Raw genomic sequence first — 19,105 nt, forward strand, 5'->3', positions numbered from 1 at the left:
GATTGTTAATTAGGCAGCTTTTGACATTACTTCCATTTGATATTTTATTATTAGAAAGAAAAAGTCATTTTGTCTTTTTTCCTCAGGCATCAGAACTGGATGGCGAGATTGATCTTTCCACATGCTATGATGTGAAGGAGTTTTCAGTTCAGAGGAATTATGGATTCCAAATTCTGGTGAGTGATAATTGTAGTCAGCATATTCTTCTGCATCATTTATCATCAGTGAAAATGAGTCTTATTATCTACACTTGTCTAAAAACAGCATTTAGTCATCAAGTGGTACCCAATTAAGTATCAGGTTAAACCATTTATCGGACTGAAAAAGTCATAAATCACTCTCACATGGATTACATCACTCTAAGCCATGTTTTTCTGAACTCGTTCAAAACTTGTTTTAAAAATGTGGCTGTGGATTCATGGTTAGAAACCGTATATGAAAAACATATCTAATTCTGTCTAAATTAAAGACTTTTTGCACTTGATTGGCTCTTTCTGGATTTACAGATATATGCCGTGCAATGTTTTTATTATTGACTGGATGTCACTGTGCATTCATGTTTGGGTTTATGTCACCACAGTCTACTAGTACTACATGAACATGTAGCTATCTGACTACATTATCACAGACAAAGTAATGTATAAAAGATAAAAACTCAAGGTAGTTTTCTGTGTCAACTGGACTGTTTTTCTTCTCTTTTGAAGACGTTTCGCCTTCTATCCAGAAGGCTTCTTCAGTTCTGCGTCTTGGATAACTATGACCTAGATGATTGAGAATCTACACAGAAATAGAAAGCTTTGTCAAATATATAAAATGCATGGATATAGATAATTTTTTTTCTTTGCAACTAACCTATACTTGCAAGTTACGTGCACATGCATACAAACACAGTAGTGTGCGTATTGGGTACATTATAAACATGCAAGTAGCAGAGGGCAGCCATTCTTGAGCACTCAGGGGGCAACATTGGGGAGCGGTGCCTTGCTAAAGGGCACCTTCACTGCACTCAAGAAGTTAACTGGCACCTTGCCAGAGTGCATTCCCTAATATACCTTGTACAAATGATCAAATGTCCACCAGGGGTCACTGTTTATATGCTAAGATTAGATTAATTGCATACAGTGTACTCATCAGTAAGCTGATTTATTAGATTTGGGTCTTGGGAATCATGATTATAAAGGCATAACGTGTCCTTCTGTTTTCAGTGTAAAGAGGGTGCATGTACTCTGTCAGCCATGACTTCTGGTATCCGTCGTAACTGGATTCAGGCCATCATGAAGAATGTGCGACCTACTATCCCCCCAGATGTCACCCGGTAATACCCAATGAGGATTAACAGTTTATCCAGTGACGGATATCACAGTTGATTTCACATATTTGCTCAGATCCATCTCTCTTCCTTACTCTTTCTTTCCTTTTTTTCCTCTTTCTTCATCAACTGGTGTTTTCAACCTGCTTCCAGGAAAAACATCTCTCTGAAACTATCCGTTCTGAAGCCCAGGTTGGAGTGCTTGTGTGTTTAAAAACCTCCCCCTCCTTAAACAGTGACGTTATTGCTGAGCTATGTCAGCCCCGTGTTTGTCATTTCGCCTTCTGTCATGTGATTGTTGGGTAATATCTCTGTCAGTTATGCCTCTGTAGTGACACACACTGCAATAACATCACCACACTAGTATCTATAACACCCCCCACACCCAACGTCCCTACCCCCACCAACAGAACAGGCTTTAAAAGTCCAATTAATAACAGTTAAAAATGTGACAAGACTAAGGTGGTTATAACATGATATCGGGACCTCCAGTTTAATAGTTCTTTTCAGATGACTCCCATGTGCAATTATACATGCTTTAACCTATGTTTAGTGCGTCGCAGCCCTTAAGCCACCTCTCTTGTCATCAGTTCTCTTCAAGGCAGTGTGTGATATTTTTGGTATTTCTGCATAGATGTGACTCAGACACCTATTTCTCATTCTTCATTTCTGTCTCTCCTTGCATTCCACTTGCTGACACCCCTACTCAAAATAGATTTTATTATTGGTCACTTTTTAATGGAGGTTCCCCCCTCCCCCCCACCCACACATGCACAACATAACACAAAACATTTACTACAGATTTGTTCATTTTGAAGCTGCTTTTAGATGAACGCATTGGGTTGGTGGTGCTCTTTGACCTGTCTGCTTTATCTCATGCAAAGCTTTATGTAATGTAGCTTTAGCAAAGAAAAATTCATATCTGTGTTTATCTTACAACTTGTGTCTTTGTGATTTTGTTCATTTAGATCCCTTCCGGAGAAGGCAAATGTTACATTAGAGCCAATGACGACCTCCGAGCCAAGCCCCATTCCTGATAGTCACAGACAGTCCACTGGCAGCAGCACCTCTGTCCCTCCCTCTGAGCCCCGAAAAAGCCGAGTCCGTGAGCGCAGACGAGAGGGCCGCTCCAAGACATTCGATTGGTCTGAGTTTAAAATGGAGCCGACTGAAAAACCTGGGAGGGAACGATCAGAAACGATTGATCTCAGCTCATCACTCTCAACAGCTTCTTCCTATTACTCTCCCTCCTCCTCCCCTTCTTCATTAGCATCTTCTCCTGTCTCTGCATCCTCCATTCCAACCTCTTGTGCGCTAGGTGCTCCCCCACCTATGAAAGAAGAGGCTGAAAAAGAAAATGCTTGGAGGAGCATCCCTCCACAGAGCACACCCAGCACTTCACATACGCCAAATAATGTTACCGTCACAATGACTTCAACACTGAACTTTGCAGCACCGGTTCCACCAGAGACACCTGAATGTCCAGAGCGAGGAAGAATGGAGGTGGACCATTCTGCTGCAGTGCATCCTTGTACCGATGATCAAAAGGATCTTGGCTCCTCAGGTGTTCAAGAAGAGATTGAGCAGAGGTGGCACCAAGTGGAGACAACCCCATTAAGGGAAGAGAAGCAAGTGCCCATCAACACAGCTTTAGGAACCTCTGACAGACTACCTGCACATGAGCTCGCTGCACTGCTTGACAAAGAGGTGGGTTTTGCAAAATGTGGAGAAACACGTTGCAATCATAACTGTCAGGAAAGTGACATCAATTATAAAACCCAACTCTTACCTAATTAAGCTGTTCGTTTGCCAAACAGCAAACTCTTTTTTTTAACATACATTTAACGTAGGAGTGACTTTCAAGCACAACTGTATATATTTCTTCATCATGTCAAAATGTGCTCATTTAATTTCTAATTTCTTCAATAATTAATTGTTATTTCTTTGTGCAGTTGGGGCAAAAGCAGAAAGAGCTGGAAAGACTACAGAAGGAAAACAATGTTTTGAAAGAGCAGTTGGAAAATGCTTTAGGAAGGGAACAGAATGCCAGAGAAGGCTATGTATTACAGGTATTGCACTTACACCCACCTCTGAGGGCTAGTATGTAATTTTAATTTACCCTACAGGTAATTTGCAAAAAAAATCAGCATAAAGAATATGAGGATATTGTGTTTTTCAACCTCATTGATTGATCAGTATACTGTATTACACTAGATTTATTTCATTGTATTTGTACCACTTAGACAGTATATTTGGCTCCTGTAACTTACAAAATTCTACTAACGGGTGTGGGTGCTTTTCTGAAACTGACATGCATGGTTGTGGTGTTTCTTAGCATGAGTTTTCACTAACTGTTTGTACGGAGTTTCACATCTCTTGGGAAAATTGATTTGATCTGAAACTTTTAAGGTAAGAAATATGTTTAAGAGGCCTTATGCTGTGCTTTTTCTCTTGTGTGTTTTTGTTTGTGTGTCTTTTCTGCATGCTGTTTGGTGTTTTAGTTGTAAACAAAGTCATTTCTTTTTTTTTTCCTCCCATTTGGCAAACTGAATATTTCATTATATTTACCTCAGATTTAGTTATTCACTTTTCTGGGCATCTTTTTTTTTATTGTTCAGTTGTTTTGGGGTTTTAATTGGAGACTTTGTGAAAAAGCACAGTGGAAGCTTAACATGGGAAAGCTTTAGAAAAAGTCAGGTTGGAACTGGAAAACCTTTCCTGTAACCCTGAGATGTGGCTCTCTGTAAGCAGTCAGTAAGTAAGGTGATGTCATTAATGAAACTGTCTCAATCTTTTTCAAGAGTGCCACTCCTCATCCGTCCTCACCGCACAGAGTGCCATGGCAGCAATTGCATGCCCTTAATGAAGACTTGCAGAGTGAGTTGGTGGCCCAAAAGCGCAAACAGGACGTTGCTCAGCAGCAGATTCGGGCACTTAAAAGGAGCTACACTGAAGCCCAAGACGCTGTAGACCGTCATGAGACTGATATTCAGGCTCTGCAGGATAAGTTAACATCTGCAATGGCTGAGATCTTGGCCAGTGAAGAGGCTGTAGGCAGAATGCGCAATGAGCTCAAGCTAGAACAAGAGCGTTCAAAAGAACAAGAGGAAGAACATGGCCGCAGTGAGACCACTCTACGAGCTCAACTCAAGGAGAGTGAAGATAGACTACGTGAAGTGGAGGCCAGCCTCCTGGAGCGAAACCAGGCTCTTAGACACCTGGAACGCCAACAAGCCTTACAGCGAGACCACATGAGAGAAATACAGAGACTGCAGGAGAGGCTGCAGGAAGTGACTGCTCGGCTTAATGCTACTGAGGAAGGTCAGGTACTAAAGGAGGAGCGCCTCAAGAGCCAACAGCAGACCCTACAAGAGAGTCATCTCAAGGAAAAACAGAATCTATGTAAAAGATTAACTGAAGCTGAAACTGCACAGAAAGAGCTGCAAAACAGAGTAGTTGAAGCTGAACAGCAGGTAGAGGCCCTGTTACGAGGCAAGCAGGCTTCGGGTAGGAAAGAATGCTGGGAGGAAATGCAGAAGTTGCAAGGGGAGCTGGCCCAGAAGACAGATATGGTTGAGTCTCTAAAGGAGAATGTGCGTAGGCTAGAAGAAGAGAAAGGTCAGCTCACTTGTCGGTGTCAGGAATTACTTAACCAGATTGCAGAAGCAGACCGTGAGGTAAATAAGCTCCGCAATCGTTTGGACACGGAGGAGGCTGATTACAACACCTTAGAGCATTCCTATGTGAGAGCGACTCAAGAGTTTCAGAAAATGAGCCTGTTTCTTAGAGAAAAAGAAGAAGATATCAGACAAACGAAGGAGATGTACGAGAGACTGGTAGAGCGTAAAGAGGAGGATTTGAAAGAGGCCCTTTTAAAGCTGTCTGTACTTGGCAGCAGCCTAGAGGAAACTGAGCAGAAGCTGCAAGCTAAGGAGGAGCTTCTTTGCCAAATGAGTCAGAACCTCTTAGATAGAGTTGAACCCTGTAGTGCTGAAAAGGATCTGCAGGCCAAGCTTGCAGCTGCTGAGGATCGCATAGCAGAGCTAGAGCAACATCTCAGTGCCCTGCAGTTAGACTATGCTGATTTCCGCTTAGAAAGGCATCAAACCCCAGAACAGAGCATTAAAGAAGGGGACAATAGTTCACCAGATGATAAAGAGTCCACTGCAAGGAGACCAAGGATTCGGTTTTCTAATATTCAGTGTCAAAAATATATGAACATAGAAAACATGGACACCAGCGACTTGAGAAGTACCGTTGCAGAGACAAAACAAAACATTAATCAGTGTGTAAGCGAAGGTGTTGTGCTAACTGAGGGAACCACAGTTCCTCACAGTAGTGATCCAGAGAAGTTCATCTCCATCATTCATGCTCTGGAGTCTAAACTGCTGGCCACTGAGGACAAATTAAAGAACCTCACACAGAATCTAGAAGTACAACGATCTGCCCAAATGGAACAGATTTCCAAAATTGATCTAAAGGTGACAGAAGCCAAACCTATAGCTAATAAAGACTCTGTTTGCAGCAGTGGATTGTTGGCTAGTTCTGTCAGTAAGCATTACACCAACGCTCTATTATGTGTAGAGAACAGTCGAGAGAAAGTCAGGATTATTCTCAGTGGGTCATGTGATTCTACTGACTCACAGCTGCAGTCTTTGTCAGAGGTAGAGAGTGATTTGCTGATTGCATCACAGCACATCAGACAGGGGCAGAAGACACTGGAAGAGCTGTCCCCCATTCCCAGCGAAACCACGCAGGCACCAAAAGAAGCAGTGCACCTTCTAGCCAAAACTTTATCCTTTGAGGCTGTAGTGTTGAATAAGATTGCTTTGTTATTGCAGACTTCAAAACCGAACCTTCTACAGGGTCTTGCAGAAATATGGGAAGAAATACAAAAAATTACAAAGAGTGACAAAGACTGCTTGGCTGTAGTCTATGCCGATGTCCTGACCAGGAAGTTAATGTTGGAGAGTTCTCTCTGGAAAGACATGGAGAGTGCAGGGAGTGGTGTTGCTAAATCCAAAGAGGGTGGTGTTCCAGTAGATGTAGATGTTGATTCTGCTGTTATTTTCAGCACCTTTGTCAAAGCAGAATTAGTCTACTCTATTCAAAACCTCAAACATTCCTATGAAGAGAAGTTCAAGATGCTGAGGAGGGAGTTAGCTGAAGCCCGGGAAAATCTACATCAAAGGGAAGTGGCTCTGAAGATGATTATTGAAGCCTCCAAAAGGCCTGATTTGAATAATGTAATAAAGGAAGTCAAGCATAGGTTTGGTTTTGGTAAACAGAAATTAGCTGACATTCACCCTCCTGAACTCGCTCCCTACATGGAGCAGATTGAAAAGATGGAGGCCAGAGAGTTGGCAGAGGAAATTGTAGACAGACACTTGTCTGGAGAAATGCCCCCTTTTGTTTCCGACTCTACTGAATCCCTCCAGGATGCACATGGAAACTTGGCCAATGAGCTTCAAAGGCAAGCGATCATTCTACACAAGTTTGCTGAAGACATAGAAAGTGGAGGGGACCACCCTGAACTGGCTGAAATGGTCTCTTTGCTTCTGAGGCACCAAACTCCATATAATTTCACAAGCACCTCTCTTTGTATGCAAGAAGCTCTCATTCAGGCTCAAGTGGCTTACGTGGCATGCAGGTTACGGGTCATGCATGAGCAAGAGCTGAGCTGGTGTAAAAAGACAGGTGAGGACATGGACGCTCTTGTCCAGCAGCATGCGCGCAACATCGGCTCAATCCAGGAGAAATATGAAGCATCCCTGCAAGAGGAGCGGCTGAGCTTCGAACAAACTATGGGCACCCTTCAGAAGGAGAACCAAACACTGAAAGTTGAGATCGGCAAGCGAGTGAACCAGCTCTCTCAGCAGCAGGAGCAACTGGCTCTCCTGGAGAAGCGCTTCCAGAAAGAGACCGGGGAGCTCAAGCTGGAGCACGAGCAGGAGCTACGACTAGCAGACAAAAGGCGGGCATCAATGGAGCTGGCCCTCATGGAGACCACATCTGACAGTCAGAGGAAGCTTGAAGTCCTGATGGTAGACATGGATACCATGGAAGAGCAACATGAGAGTCACCTGAAGAATCTAGAGGAGCAGTTTGAACAGAGGATCTGTGAGCTCCAGAAGATCCACAAAGAGGAGCTGGAAAAGCTACATTCCCAGTATATAGAAAACATTCAAGTTGTCCGGGAGTACCAGCAGGAGAAAAGACATTCCAGAGGTTCTCCTTCACCTCATTCTGATGAAGCTGCCTCTCCAATGGAAGCAGAACAGCAAAGAGAGGAGAAGACTTCACAGGAGCTGTCAGAGGTGGATTCCATGGTGGTTCTGAAAGATCGGATCCAGGAGCTGGAGACTCAGATGAACTCAATGAAGGATGAACTGGAGAACAAGCATCTAGAAGGAGATGTGGCCAGCCTGAGAGAGAAATACCAGAGAGACTTTGAAAGTCTTAAGGTTTTTGCTCTTTCATTTTCCATTAGTGGACTCATGTAACAAGGGAGTAACAGGGGGAAATAGAGAAATAGTCTATAAAAGTACTAATATACACTGGAGAGTTAGCGTTGGGAAATGGTGTGTGTCCCTTTACAGTCTCAGATTTAGCTCCACTCCAGTTTCATTTTTACTATTGCAGTCATTCTCGGCACCTATGGACATGCCATTTCCCACGTTCAGTTCTAAATACTGCACTCTGTTAATAACCTCTCTTACTAACATCCCGGCTTTAAATCCTATACATTTGCATGCCTTTATGACACTGAACTTGCATGACACCCTGTGTAGCCTAGTTAGCCATCGATAGATACCGCACTCATCTAAGGATCGTCAATAAAACTTGCTGCAATGCTGTCGTGATGCACCGTGGACTTTTTATTCTCGTAGGCCACATGCGAACGAGGGTTTGCTGCAATGGAAGAAACGCATCAGAAGGTCATCCAAGATCTCCAGAGACAACACCAGAGGGAGATTTCCAAGCTCATGGAGGAGCGAGAGAGGCTATTGGCTGAAGAGACTGCCGCCACCATTGCTGGTGAATTGAGCTGCTCTGAAGTGCTCTACATAATTCAGGGATTTGTGGCTTTTAATTGTTGTTGATGTGTCTTTAATGCAGCTATTGAGGCTATGAAGAACGCACACAAGGAGGAAATGGAGAAGACCCATCGTTCCCAACTGACCGGACTGGACTCTGATATCGATGAACTTCGCTTACAATATGAGTACGTTTATAAAAATATTCCACTTATTAAATCAGACGAGTGATCCAGAAGTAATACCTGTGCTGCTGTAGGGAAAACCCCTCTGTTGCATCTTGTTCTGCCACTGTTTGGCTTGGAAAAATGCAATTGTGTTTGTGAAAATCCCAGATTTTGCTTTTGTGACACTGCAGGGAGGAGCTGCGGTCCATCCAGAGGGAACTGGAGGTGCTGTCAGAGCAGTACTCTCAGAAATGCCTGGAGAACGCTCACCTGGCCCAGGCGCTGGAGGCTGAGCGCCAGGCCCTCAGGCAGTGTCAGAGAGAAAACCAGGAGCTGAACGCTCACAACCAGGTCTGAACACACACACACACACACACAGGTGTGTACAAGGCCAGTTCTTTCCATGTGTTGAAACTGATGTTTCCAATAGGAGTTAAATAACCGACTGACTGCAGAAATCAGCCGGATGCGCTCCTGTTTCAGTGGTGAAACGGCACTGTCGCCACTTACCCAGGGCAAAGATGTGTATGAACTGGAGGTCTGCTTGAAACCACTACAGATATGCGCTCCAACATGAATTGACTTTTTGTAAATCATAATTTTTTTTCCATTTTGTAGGTATTGCTTCGCATTAAGGAATCCGAGATCCAATATCTTAAACAGGAAATCCACTCTTTAAAGGATGAACTGCAGTCTGCTTTAAGGGTTAGCTTACATCATTTCTCCTTTGTTGAAGGAAAATTAATTAATAAAACCTAAACGTGATATTATTTCATGTCCACAGGACAAGAAATATGCCACAGACAAATATAAAGACATCTATACGGAGCTTAGCATCGTGAAAGCAAAGGCTGACTGTGACATCAGCAAACTGAAGGAGAAACTGCTAATTGCCACAGAAGCATTGGGCGAGAAGACGTTGGATCAAACGGTCACATCAGGATATGGTAATTAAATCAACTTCAAAACGACACTGACCACAGTGGGTCTTCATCTGACATCCTGCGATGCTGCATCAGCCATTAAACCCCTCCCATTTTGTCTCCAGATATCATGAAATCAAAGAGTAATCCAGATTTCATGAAGAAGCAGTCCAAGCAGTCCCGAGGCGTAAGGTCAAAGGTGAGTGTTAAGCTAGCCTTTTGTCCAGACGCAGCAATTCATCACTCTGTGTTTACGGTCATGTTTGCTGTAAAGCCTCATTGTTGTCGAGCTGCCACATTCTTGCGTAATTCTTCCTCAGTTTGTCAGTCAGGATGTTTTCAGCCAAGTGCTGGAGGGTTGTCATGTGTCTGTCTTGTCCGTCAGTCTGTCACTGAACAGGTGTCCTGGGATAGCTGACCCCCTCATGGTGGGGATGACTCTCCCCCCAACCTCTGCCCCGCGCTGTGCTGTAGGTATAGCATGATGTAGCACGCAGCACGGCCCCGCTACTCTTGCATGATCCCTGCTGAAGACTGAGTCCATTGAATATGACGGGCGCCAGCAGTGTTTGGAAGCCTCTGGAAAGAACTTATATAGAAGCTACAATCTTTATTTAGCGTTTTCAGCCTGGTCATATTTAATAGCAAAATAACATTTATTCCTGTACTTCACATTTACAGCACTTAAACTGTTAAAAGTATCTGAGCATGTGTCAAATCACAGACTATTATTAACATGTTAACATCTCTAACGTTCATCCTCCATTTTGTGTTTCTGTGTGCACGTGTGTGGCATGACTGTATCCATCATAACCTCATCCTGCATTCACATTAACCCATTAAGACCTGACCTACAGGGCTGGGGAAAAGTTTTCACCCCTTACTCCTTTTTTGTTGAGTTTTTGGCGCACTGACATGTTATTTCATCACATAACTTTTAGTGACAAATATCTCGAGTCAACACAAAATGCAGGTTTTAATGGAGGCCTTTCTTTCATAAGGAAAAAACCTCAAACAAGCAGTTCATGCCATGAGTTCAAACGACTCTGAAGAAGAGTGGCACAGTTGTTCCATACATTTGACTGCAACTATGGCTCCAGAGGGTGGCACAAGAAGTGGTTTGCTTCATTTATTTTCACATATATGGTCGGATTTTTTTTTTCTCTACATAAGTTTTACCCAGAATTTGCAGTTTGTATTGAACTTTGTCTCGTAAGTGTGACAAATAGGTAAACAAAAAATAAATAAATGTGGAAGGAGGCAAACACGTTTTCCCAGCTCTGTATGTTGGAGATGATCGTGGGTCTGAAGGGTTAGAGTCTCATCTAACCAGAAGCTGCTGTGTCCTCTGTGTTGTGGAATAACCTCTCAAATAAACCCCATGTCTTCTCTTCAACAGAGCCTGAAGGAGGGACTGACTGTGCAGGAGCGCATGAAACTATTTGAGGCAAAAGATTCCAAAAAGATCTGAACCCGAAGAATCAGTTTCTCCTCCGCGGCGTTGCTTGGTGACTGGATTGCTGCAGCACTGCTGCTCTCAGACTCTGAAGCTAAAAACCCATTAAGGTTGCTGTTAAACCTGCGCTGGCTGCTTTCAGGCTACAGATGATTTTAAATGAAATGTTTTATTTAATACAACCTGTGTAAGAATTCTTTAAAAATATGTAATCTGTCCATAGTGGAGATGTGTCATATAAGCTGAAAATGGTACGTGACAGCCGTTTTATTCTTCAATGCCAAAACAGATAGCAATACACAGTATGATTTAAAAAAGAAAAGAAAAAAGTATATATATTTTTTTCCCAATATGAATTGAATTATCTGCTGTATTTTATTATTGTAGTTTCTATATTAATTTGTAATGTGTTTGTTGTTGCACCAGTCGTGTTGTACATAACTACTGGATGGAGAGAGAGAGGGATATACACACACATACACGTGTGTATACACACATGTATGTGTGTGTATACACTTTAAAATTTTTTAGTTGAGGCATCTGCTGTATGACAACTATGGTTTGATAGTGGAAAATTAATGTGATGCTTAATTTGCTTGTGTATGAGAGTTTTATAAAACGGGAGGGTGCACACTTATGACTACTTGAGGGAGCTAGACTAATTTCTTTTCTTACCCGACTCAAATGGGTTTATTCAACTCTTGCAGTCCAACCAAACTTCCCGGCTTTTTTCGATATTTAGTAAACATTTGTGACTTTGTTGGTGATGCTAGAGTGTTGTTTTAAAGATCCTTATATTCTGAAATATTTGTTTGCTCAGTTTTGACTTGGTGTGAGACATTTCATCTCAATATTTAGAAGTTTGCATGCCATGAATTGCAGAATGTTGCCTCATTTTATGCTTTAGTGGGAACTCACACTAATAAGCTTTGCTTTGCGAGTTTGGTGATGAAACGTTTTACTGTAAACGGCAGTCTTGAAGCACTTGGCCCCGTTCCCTGACCTCTCACTGAATCTAGTCGTGCCTCAACTGAGTGAAGAATATTTAACAACATGAAACCTGTGCAGCTATGGATACACACTGTATAGTATTCAAACCACGCCTTGTGTACATATATATGCCATACGGAAAACTTCTGTGTTTTATTTTAAACTCGTACTTTGCTCACTAGCTCTATATGAAATGTATGAATATTTTTTATTTTCATTTGAATGTATCACGTCGAATAAATGAAGTGTTTGGAAATGTTGGCATACTTTAATTGAAATTGTAATGTTGCTCGGTTGTCCATTAAAGGTTCATTATTTACCCGTGTTTAGCCAGTTTGCGACATTTTAAACGTTTTAAGCGTCAAAACAAATGAATTACAGACGCAAACACGTCGAGTTTGAATATATTATGTCCACATGGGGGCGCTATTAACCTGGCGTTTCTACGGAGTGTGTCAGAATGGCCGCGGTTCTCTGGACCGCCCGCGTTCCTTCCGTGGTCTGAACCGTCATTTTGAGCCCTGCAGGGTGAATATCTCCGGCGGCCTCCTCTGGTTGTGGCAGCTAACCTTTGCCTCAGAAGTGCCAGGCCTGGGGGGACGGGGGTCCTGTGGTCAGTCTGAGGTGCTCGAGGCCTTGACCTTATAAAACTGTAAGCAGAATTACAGGTGACCCCGGTGGTGGTCTGTGACCTTTGGATCAGCCTGACATCAAAAGACCAAAAGGTGCTACTGTCGCCATTAATGAAGGATTAATGATGCGTTGGTACCTAACTGACCGAAGCCCAATATCATCCAAAATTATTCTGTCTTGGAATTTTGTGCCATTTAGTGTATCGATATAATGAAAGTGAGAGTAGCTCCACAGCTACATGTAACAGAACATGTGATATGAAGAGTGGCCAGCAGGGGGGGCTGGTGCGCCGGGTGAGCACTGAAACGTTCTTTATTTTTACCTGCTGGAATAATCTTAAATATCTTGTTCAGGTCACTATCAGCACGTTTGGTTCTCAACAAAAAATTAAATCTAAAAACCAACCAAATTGTTTTAAAACAAAATTATTTAAAATCATTTAAAAATGTAAATGAATTAGAATTATTTGAACGGTTTTCCTTATAAATATTCTTTAACTGATTGAGTTGAAATAAACCACCTCACAAAAATCAGTTTTGTCACTGATCCATTTTCAGAATTTCATTCTTTCACTTGTATAAACGTAGTTTTTACTTTTTTATTGAAACAAATAACAGCATTTATAATACAATTCATCATGAAGTGCAGTCAAACAGGACATCTTATAAAAACCATTTTACTTACATGATTTATATATACAGGATCAGATAAAAGATTGTCAATACCATTTGTGCCGATGTTACAGTTTAATGGGAATATGTCTGCAACAATCAATATCTGAGGGCCGTTTCTGAAACCTTTTCAGTCTGTGGGTTTTCCAGGGTGCAAAATGTGTTTTGGTGCAGTCAGACACATGTTTGTGATGAGTCACGTGGTTTCCTCCTCTTGTTTACGGGCTCGCGGGACACTGGACCTCCAGTCGCTGGATGGAAGGGGGTCTCTTGGCGTTTTTGACAGAGGAGGGGATGTCTGTGAACACCATGGAGCGTCCGTCCGGGCAGAGCAGCACGCTGGAGTCTGCCTCACATTTGGTGGTCCTGTTGGGCCACAGAGCCTCCGCAGATCCGCTTCTGGTGCTGGGACCACCGGGGGTGAGAAGCTCTGCGTTCCCCACCTGGCTCATCTTGATCAGCATGTCGAGCGACTGCTTGCGGCTCTCCAACGACGTCCTCATGGCCCTCTCCTCATCCTGCCTTTTTTCCTCCAGTAACTCCTCCTCTTCCTCTTCATCCGTCTCTGCGCTGTTGTCTTTCAGGCCTCCTACCTCTGTCATGCCGAGGTCACCTCCCGGATCTGAGGAGCCCCTCTTCACTGACAGGTCGAGGGGGCCGTCGCTGCTGCGCCCTGTACGTTCCAGCGCCTGGTGGATGTGGGAGAGCTCACTGCGGATTTTGCTCAGGTGCTCCCACAGGTGCCTCTGGGCTGGAAGGTCTTCCTTCTCCAGGTGGGAGATTTTGCGCTCAGCGTCCTGGTACTCCTGCAAGGCCTTTGAGAGGTCAGAGAGGAGAGCAGCCACGGACTCTGAGGCCCCCTCCCCAACTGCCTCTGGAGCCGATTCTTGGCTGTTGGGACCCCCGCAGGCAGAGAGGGACGACGTCTCACTGTTGGGGCTGGGGACTCGGTCGTTGTACCACAGTTCGCTGGGTCGTGCCTGAAGATGAGGGTCCTTCAGACTGAGGGTGAGAGGAAATAGTAATTCACCTTTTTATATATATAGTAACCAAAATACACACATTCAATATTTTCCTTATGCACATTTAAACAATAAAAGCTTTCTCATATTGAAACTGTCTTTACCTGTCGTGGTAGAGAAGCTTGTCTGCCGCCATGTTAAGTGTTGATACGCTCTGAATGTTTTTCAGAAGGTCCAAAGTTAAACTCACAGCCTGCTTCTTCTCCACAGGGGCCTCGTGGATCCCCAGCAGGGCGCCTGACCTCTTGAGGCCCCAACTTGCTTTACCTTCCTTTGCGATAGCGTGCAGCTTAGCCTCCACCCTGTAGCCCTGGTCGGGGGAGTCTCTCTGAGGTGACGCCCAGCCGCCAGGCGACACCACGGCAGCTCCGGGTCGCAAAGCAGGCACTTTCCACAAATTCACTTTGGGCTGGAAACCAGAGAGGGAATTTACTTCGAGGCTGTTCTGGGACGTTTTCAGCGCTTTGCCGGCGTCGCTCTGGCCAGAGGCTGGTCTGAACGTATGCTCGCACATGAAGGGGTAGTAGAGGCGTGGGGGGATGAGGGCTCTGTCGGGATGGGAGCTGGAGGCCGGGTGCATCAGCTGGGCGGCCGATGCCAGGAAGGGAAACTGGGTGATCTGGGACTGTGCCGCGACACCAGCGGTGGCCGCGGGAATGGTAGAATTCATGTAGGAGAACAGACTGGGGCCGACGGGGTAGCCCACCCCAAGCATTGACAGGTTGAGTCCGGTTTGGTCCTGGTAGTCCATCAGGCCTGGCGGGGGAGGGTAGCAGGGAATTGAGCCGCTCACTCGGGACTGGGCGCCCTCATTTTTGGCCTTTTTGTGGCTGGAGTTTAACAACCGCCACTGTTCCGACAGCACGCTGGGTGCTGTCAGACATGTCTTGTAGTGTTTGAGCTGAGCTTCGACCTCAACCGATCGTGCTTGCAGAAGCTGATCCTCCAGAGACAGCATGTCCGCCACCAGGAGCTCAGACTCCAGCGGTTTGGCCTTCTTCATCGGGTTTTCTGCTTTGTCTCCACTGGTGAGACCAGAGCTCTCCTTCGTCAGCCCAGGGACCTCCGCTCCTTCTCCTCCACCTGCCTCTTCCTCATCCTCCAGTCCCTGTCCCTTCTGCTCTCCTTCCTCTTCTGCGACCTGCTGCAGCTTCTGTCTCTCCTCGGTGCCGCTCAGCTGTTCCAGCCCGTCTCTCCCCACAACACGGAGGCCGTGGGTCGGCTGAAAAGGTCGCAGCTGCTCCGGATGCAGAAGGTTTCCTTTTTTATACGGCCAGTCCGACTCGATGAGCAGAGAAAGCGAGTTCTTGCACAGGCTGTACTTCATGTGGTTGTACAGGTGAGACTTCTCCATGCAGGTGAAGGGACACTGGAAGCATTTGTAGTTGTAGGGTTTCCCCCACGGTCGGGGGATGTAGTGAGGCTTCTTGGGCTTGCGCTCCTTGTGCTTGCTGGCAGATGTCACTTTACACGTATCGTCCTTGGACATGATTGAAGGGGTGAGATCCGGCACGTCAAACAGTCGATTTCAGCTCAAGAGTGGCTCTTTGTGCCGGGATTCATTTCACTCGGCAGTGAATTTGGTGACCGGACGAAGATCTGGAGGTGCACAAGCAGAACAAATCAGGGGAAAGATGAACCAGACACACCAGGATGGAGCACAAAAGATGAAGAAAAGTTTACAGAATAAAGTTCTGTAGGCGCCGGAGGGGAGAATGAACAGTATCATTATGCACATATGTGGATCAGAGCACATTTGTTGTCTGCCTGAACTGAGTGCTGCCTCTAACGTGACTGCAGGGGGTCCCGGGCTGGTCTGCTCTCAATGTACCTGCCACTGCTCATTAGTTCCACTGCAGCGTCGGCCGCCAGCGTGGCCAGGCTGGCGGGAGAATGCGACTGCACCTGTGCAGCGGGACCCTCAATGGAGTTTAGGGGCCGGACCCTCGGAGGCCGGCTGAGGGCAGAAAGCAGCCGGGCTGAGTTCGGGGTTCGAGGCCTGGCTCTTAATGAGAGACTGGCGTCGTGCCTATAGGGCATCATTAGCGCCTGATCTGGGATATGGGTCAAGGCCTGTGCCTAAGTTCAGCTGTTCTGCCCTCCATCTCATCTCTGAGAGAGTGAATTATGATAAAGAAGAAACGAATGATGCTACATGATGTTCTATATCTTTTCCCTGAATCAAATGATGCCCCGCTCCTCTTCATCGCTCTATAAGTTAATTCATTTTCATCTCTTCTCTAATTCCCTAAAATCAACGCAAATGCCCTAAAATAAATGCTCTTTTCATCTATTAAATCACAGAAGCTTGTGATGTTTTGCTACTTTAAGCCAGGCCGTTGGGGGAACCCTGCAGTGGAAGAAGATGTGAAGGAGAAGCGCACTCCCCAATTTAAAAGCCTCTGCTTTGAGGCTTTTATTTTGTCACTACCCTCAGGGCCCCTCACTGATGAAAGTCTGTGACGTTCAGGGTCCAAACCAAAGTGGAATAAAACTTTTTTCACTGTCACACTTGACTGAAATGGGGGATGTTGGAACAAAGAGGGGTGATAAATGTTTGGCTATCCTGAGCGATTAGACGGCCTCATCGATGGAAAAGCAGCAGCGCGATGGCTTATGTTCAAAGACTAACAGGGTAGCAGGCTATCGCCATCCGATCTGCCAACTGGACCCCCAAGAGCTGCCTTGTTTCCTGGCTGACCATTTGATTGGCTCCCGTAGGCACCTCCGGGCTCTGATCTGGGCTTTGAGCTCATAATGGAGCCTAACAGCTGCTGCTATGGCCCAATCAATAAAAATCATTTTTACAGTAGGTTTTTTCCCTCTCCTGGCCACTGTTATCCCCTCACCGCTATACAGACACTTTGCTCCCCCCTAGTTGCCCCATATTCAAACCCTGAGGCCTTGTTTTAAGCTTTTATGGCTGAAAACAAACCGACCGCTTTAATATTTATTGTTGGAATTCAGGAGGTTCATCGATAACTTACAGACAACAGCAAAGGCACCACTGGCAGCCAATCAGGACTCTGTCTGCAGCATATATGCTAACTTGCTGTTTAAAGTCATGCTGTTATAGTAAATATTTTACCTGTAGTCTGGTTGCCGAGGCGATGAGCTAGGTTTTCTGGAAAAAAGAAAGAGATTACGAATGATTTCCTTTGCTCACTTTACGATACAAAAATATCCAGCTAATTTAATGCAGATGATTCAATATTTCCACACAGTAAAATCAAGTCAAATTGATTTTTATTGTGAATTTAAAAATAATTATATGTAAACAAAATAATCAAATCCATTCAAGATTAAATCTGAATGGATAAATTACACTTTATGATTTAGACAAATCTCATTAATTTGACGAAACTAGCGAACTCACAATTGTATTTTAAAGGTCGTTAAATTAATGTGCGTGTTTGAAGATATTTAATCCGGCTTTGCAAGCGCAGCACTTTTCAACAGGCCTCTACTTATATTTGAAATATAATCATTGTATTTGCGGCAAATGCCGATTTTGTTCCAGCAGCCGCTTAAAAACAAAAAGTAGAACAGAATATATTCATCGGTACCTGCAGAGCGTCCCGTCCCGGCGAACGAACGAGCGTGTGTTTGCGCGTGTGCGTGTGTCTGTGTGTGTGAGAGAGGGAGAGAGAGAGAGAGTGGATGAGTGTCAGTCCTCCGCGGCGCGTCCTGCTCCAAACAGGAGCGCAGGAGCGAGTGTGGAGATATATATTGACTGGGAGCATTGCCCGGAGGCGCTACAATACAGGAGCCCCCCCCCTCTACCCCCTCCCACCTCCTCCTCCTCCTCCTCCCACCCTGAATCCTCAAACGGTGGTCTTGATCCTGGAGCCGGGATGGAGCTGAACAGTTTCTGCTGGTGACGGAGGGGAAACGGTTCAATCCTGAAGTCACTTCTGGAGCCTCCGGTCGCTCTAAACATTCTTAGTTCAGCCTTTTAGATCATGTTACACTCGTTTATTAAACACATTCTTTTTTTCTGTCACTGCGGTACTATTTTTTTATTCTATATTCCTATAATAAGTCTTTGATCAGGGTGAAGAGTTTGACTTATTTCTCTAAGGTTTGTTTTTAGGATTTTGACCAGCGAGTGTAATATTACTGATAATGTTTATTTGCCTTATTTAGATAAAATGTAGCATGTAGTCACGTGACCTGGCGGTGGAAAAGGCTTAGATAAGGCGAGCGTGGACGCGTGCATGTTGTTTTATATCATTATGAATAATGGGGGGGACACAGGTCAGATTTTTGAGTAGTGCTGTATTTTTTTAGATGTCTGGCATCGCTTCCTCTTCCTGTTTGCCTGATGCAGATGTTTTTGCTCCCTCCGCAAGTATTTTAATGAAAATGAAACCCACCATAATCTGATCATTTTAAGCTAAACGTGAAGTGTCAGTGATCATTAGAAACTCAGAACTTCATTATGGGCCAATAACTGATCGCATATTTTCTCTATGCAACTGGAGCCTCACCAGCAGGTGCTGATGGAATTGTGACTGGCTCCTGTTCCTCCTCACAACCCTCTGATAACGTCAGTCATCCACATGGATGTGAAGGCCATCACAGGGCCCTTTCATTCCTCTTCCTCCTCACCCTCCACTGTCTCGGGGGCTTGGAAGAGCTCAGGCTTTGGAAGATGAGGTGCATCAGGTGGACCACCTCGAGTCTGTTCAACACCAGCCACGATCAGCTGTTCACGTCTTCCTCTACCTGCAGCACATCTGCAATCAGTCATGCCAGAAGACCTCTGCTCTTCTTCCTATAACCAGAGTCCTCAGTGGGAACCCCAAGGGTTGGTCTCAAGTACACCTCTATCCCCCCATGTCCTCCTGACTCCTCCCACTGATGCCCCACCATCTTTCAGCTAACACTTCTACAT

At 44.8% G+C, this 19,105-nt stretch overlaps 2 protein-coding genes across 8 annotated transcripts in view; one reads left to right on the forward strand and one right to left on the reverse strand.

Moving 5' to 3' along the window:
- si:ch73-103b11.2 (protein outspread) overlaps positions 1-12,138 on the forward strand; it is a 39,048-nt gene extending 26,910 nt beyond the window's left edge. For 5 of the 7 annotated variants that reach the window (XM_057047778.1, XM_057047808.1, XM_057047823.1 and 2 more), the window contains 14 exons: positions 87-176; positions 1,206-1,315; positions 1,463-1,501; positions 2,278-3,016; positions 3,262-3,378; positions 4,111-7,773; positions 8,200-8,347; positions 8,429-8,534; positions 8,705-8,864; positions 8,944-9,051; positions 9,132-9,218; positions 9,298-9,460; positions 9,562-9,635; positions 10,836-12,138. In XM_057047778.1, coding sequence (XP_056903758.1) covers positions 87-176; positions 1,206-1,315; positions 1,463-1,501; positions 2,278-3,016; positions 3,262-3,378; positions 4,111-7,773; positions 8,200-8,347; positions 8,429-8,534; positions 8,705-8,864; positions 8,944-9,051; positions 9,132-9,218; positions 9,298-9,460; positions 9,562-9,635; positions 10,836-10,907 — 5,676 coding nt within the window. In that variant the 3' untranslated portion in view covers positions 10,908-12,138. Of the gene's footprint in view, positions 1-86; positions 177-1,205; positions 1,316-1,462; positions 1,502-2,277; positions 3,017-3,261; positions 3,379-4,110; positions 7,774-8,199; positions 8,348-8,428; positions 8,535-8,704; positions 8,865-8,943; positions 9,052-9,131; positions 9,219-9,297; positions 9,461-9,561; positions 9,636-9,821; positions 9,907-10,835 lie in introns of all 7 variants that reach the window. The other 2 variants (XR_008952743.1, XM_057047787.1) reach the window with 2 other exon arrangements.
- Positions 12,139-13,082: 944 nt separating this feature from the next.
- prr35 (proline rich 35) lies at positions 13,083-18,071 on the reverse strand. The gene is made up of 4 exons (XM_057047830.1): positions 17,775-18,071; positions 17,297-17,332; positions 14,313-15,807; positions 13,083-14,188 (listed from the first exon to the last, which is right to left on the reverse strand). The coding sequence occupies exons 3-4, from the start codon at positions 15,695-15,697 to the stop codon at positions 13,405-13,407; spliced, it is 2,169 nt and encodes a 722-aa protein (XP_056903810.1). The 5' UTR covers positions 15,698-15,807; positions 17,297-17,332; positions 17,775-18,071; the 3' UTR covers positions 13,083-13,404.
- Between the last annotated feature and the right edge of the window lie 1,034 nt (positions 18,072-19,105).

The sequence above is a fragment of the Takifugu flavidus genome, chromosome 1 (genome assembly GCF_003711565.1).
Source record: "Takifugu flavidus isolate HTHZ2018 chromosome 1, ASM371156v2, whole genome shotgun sequence".
Lineage (NCBI taxonomy): Eukaryota > Metazoa > Chordata > Actinopteri > Tetraodontiformes > Tetraodontidae > Takifugu > Takifugu flavidus.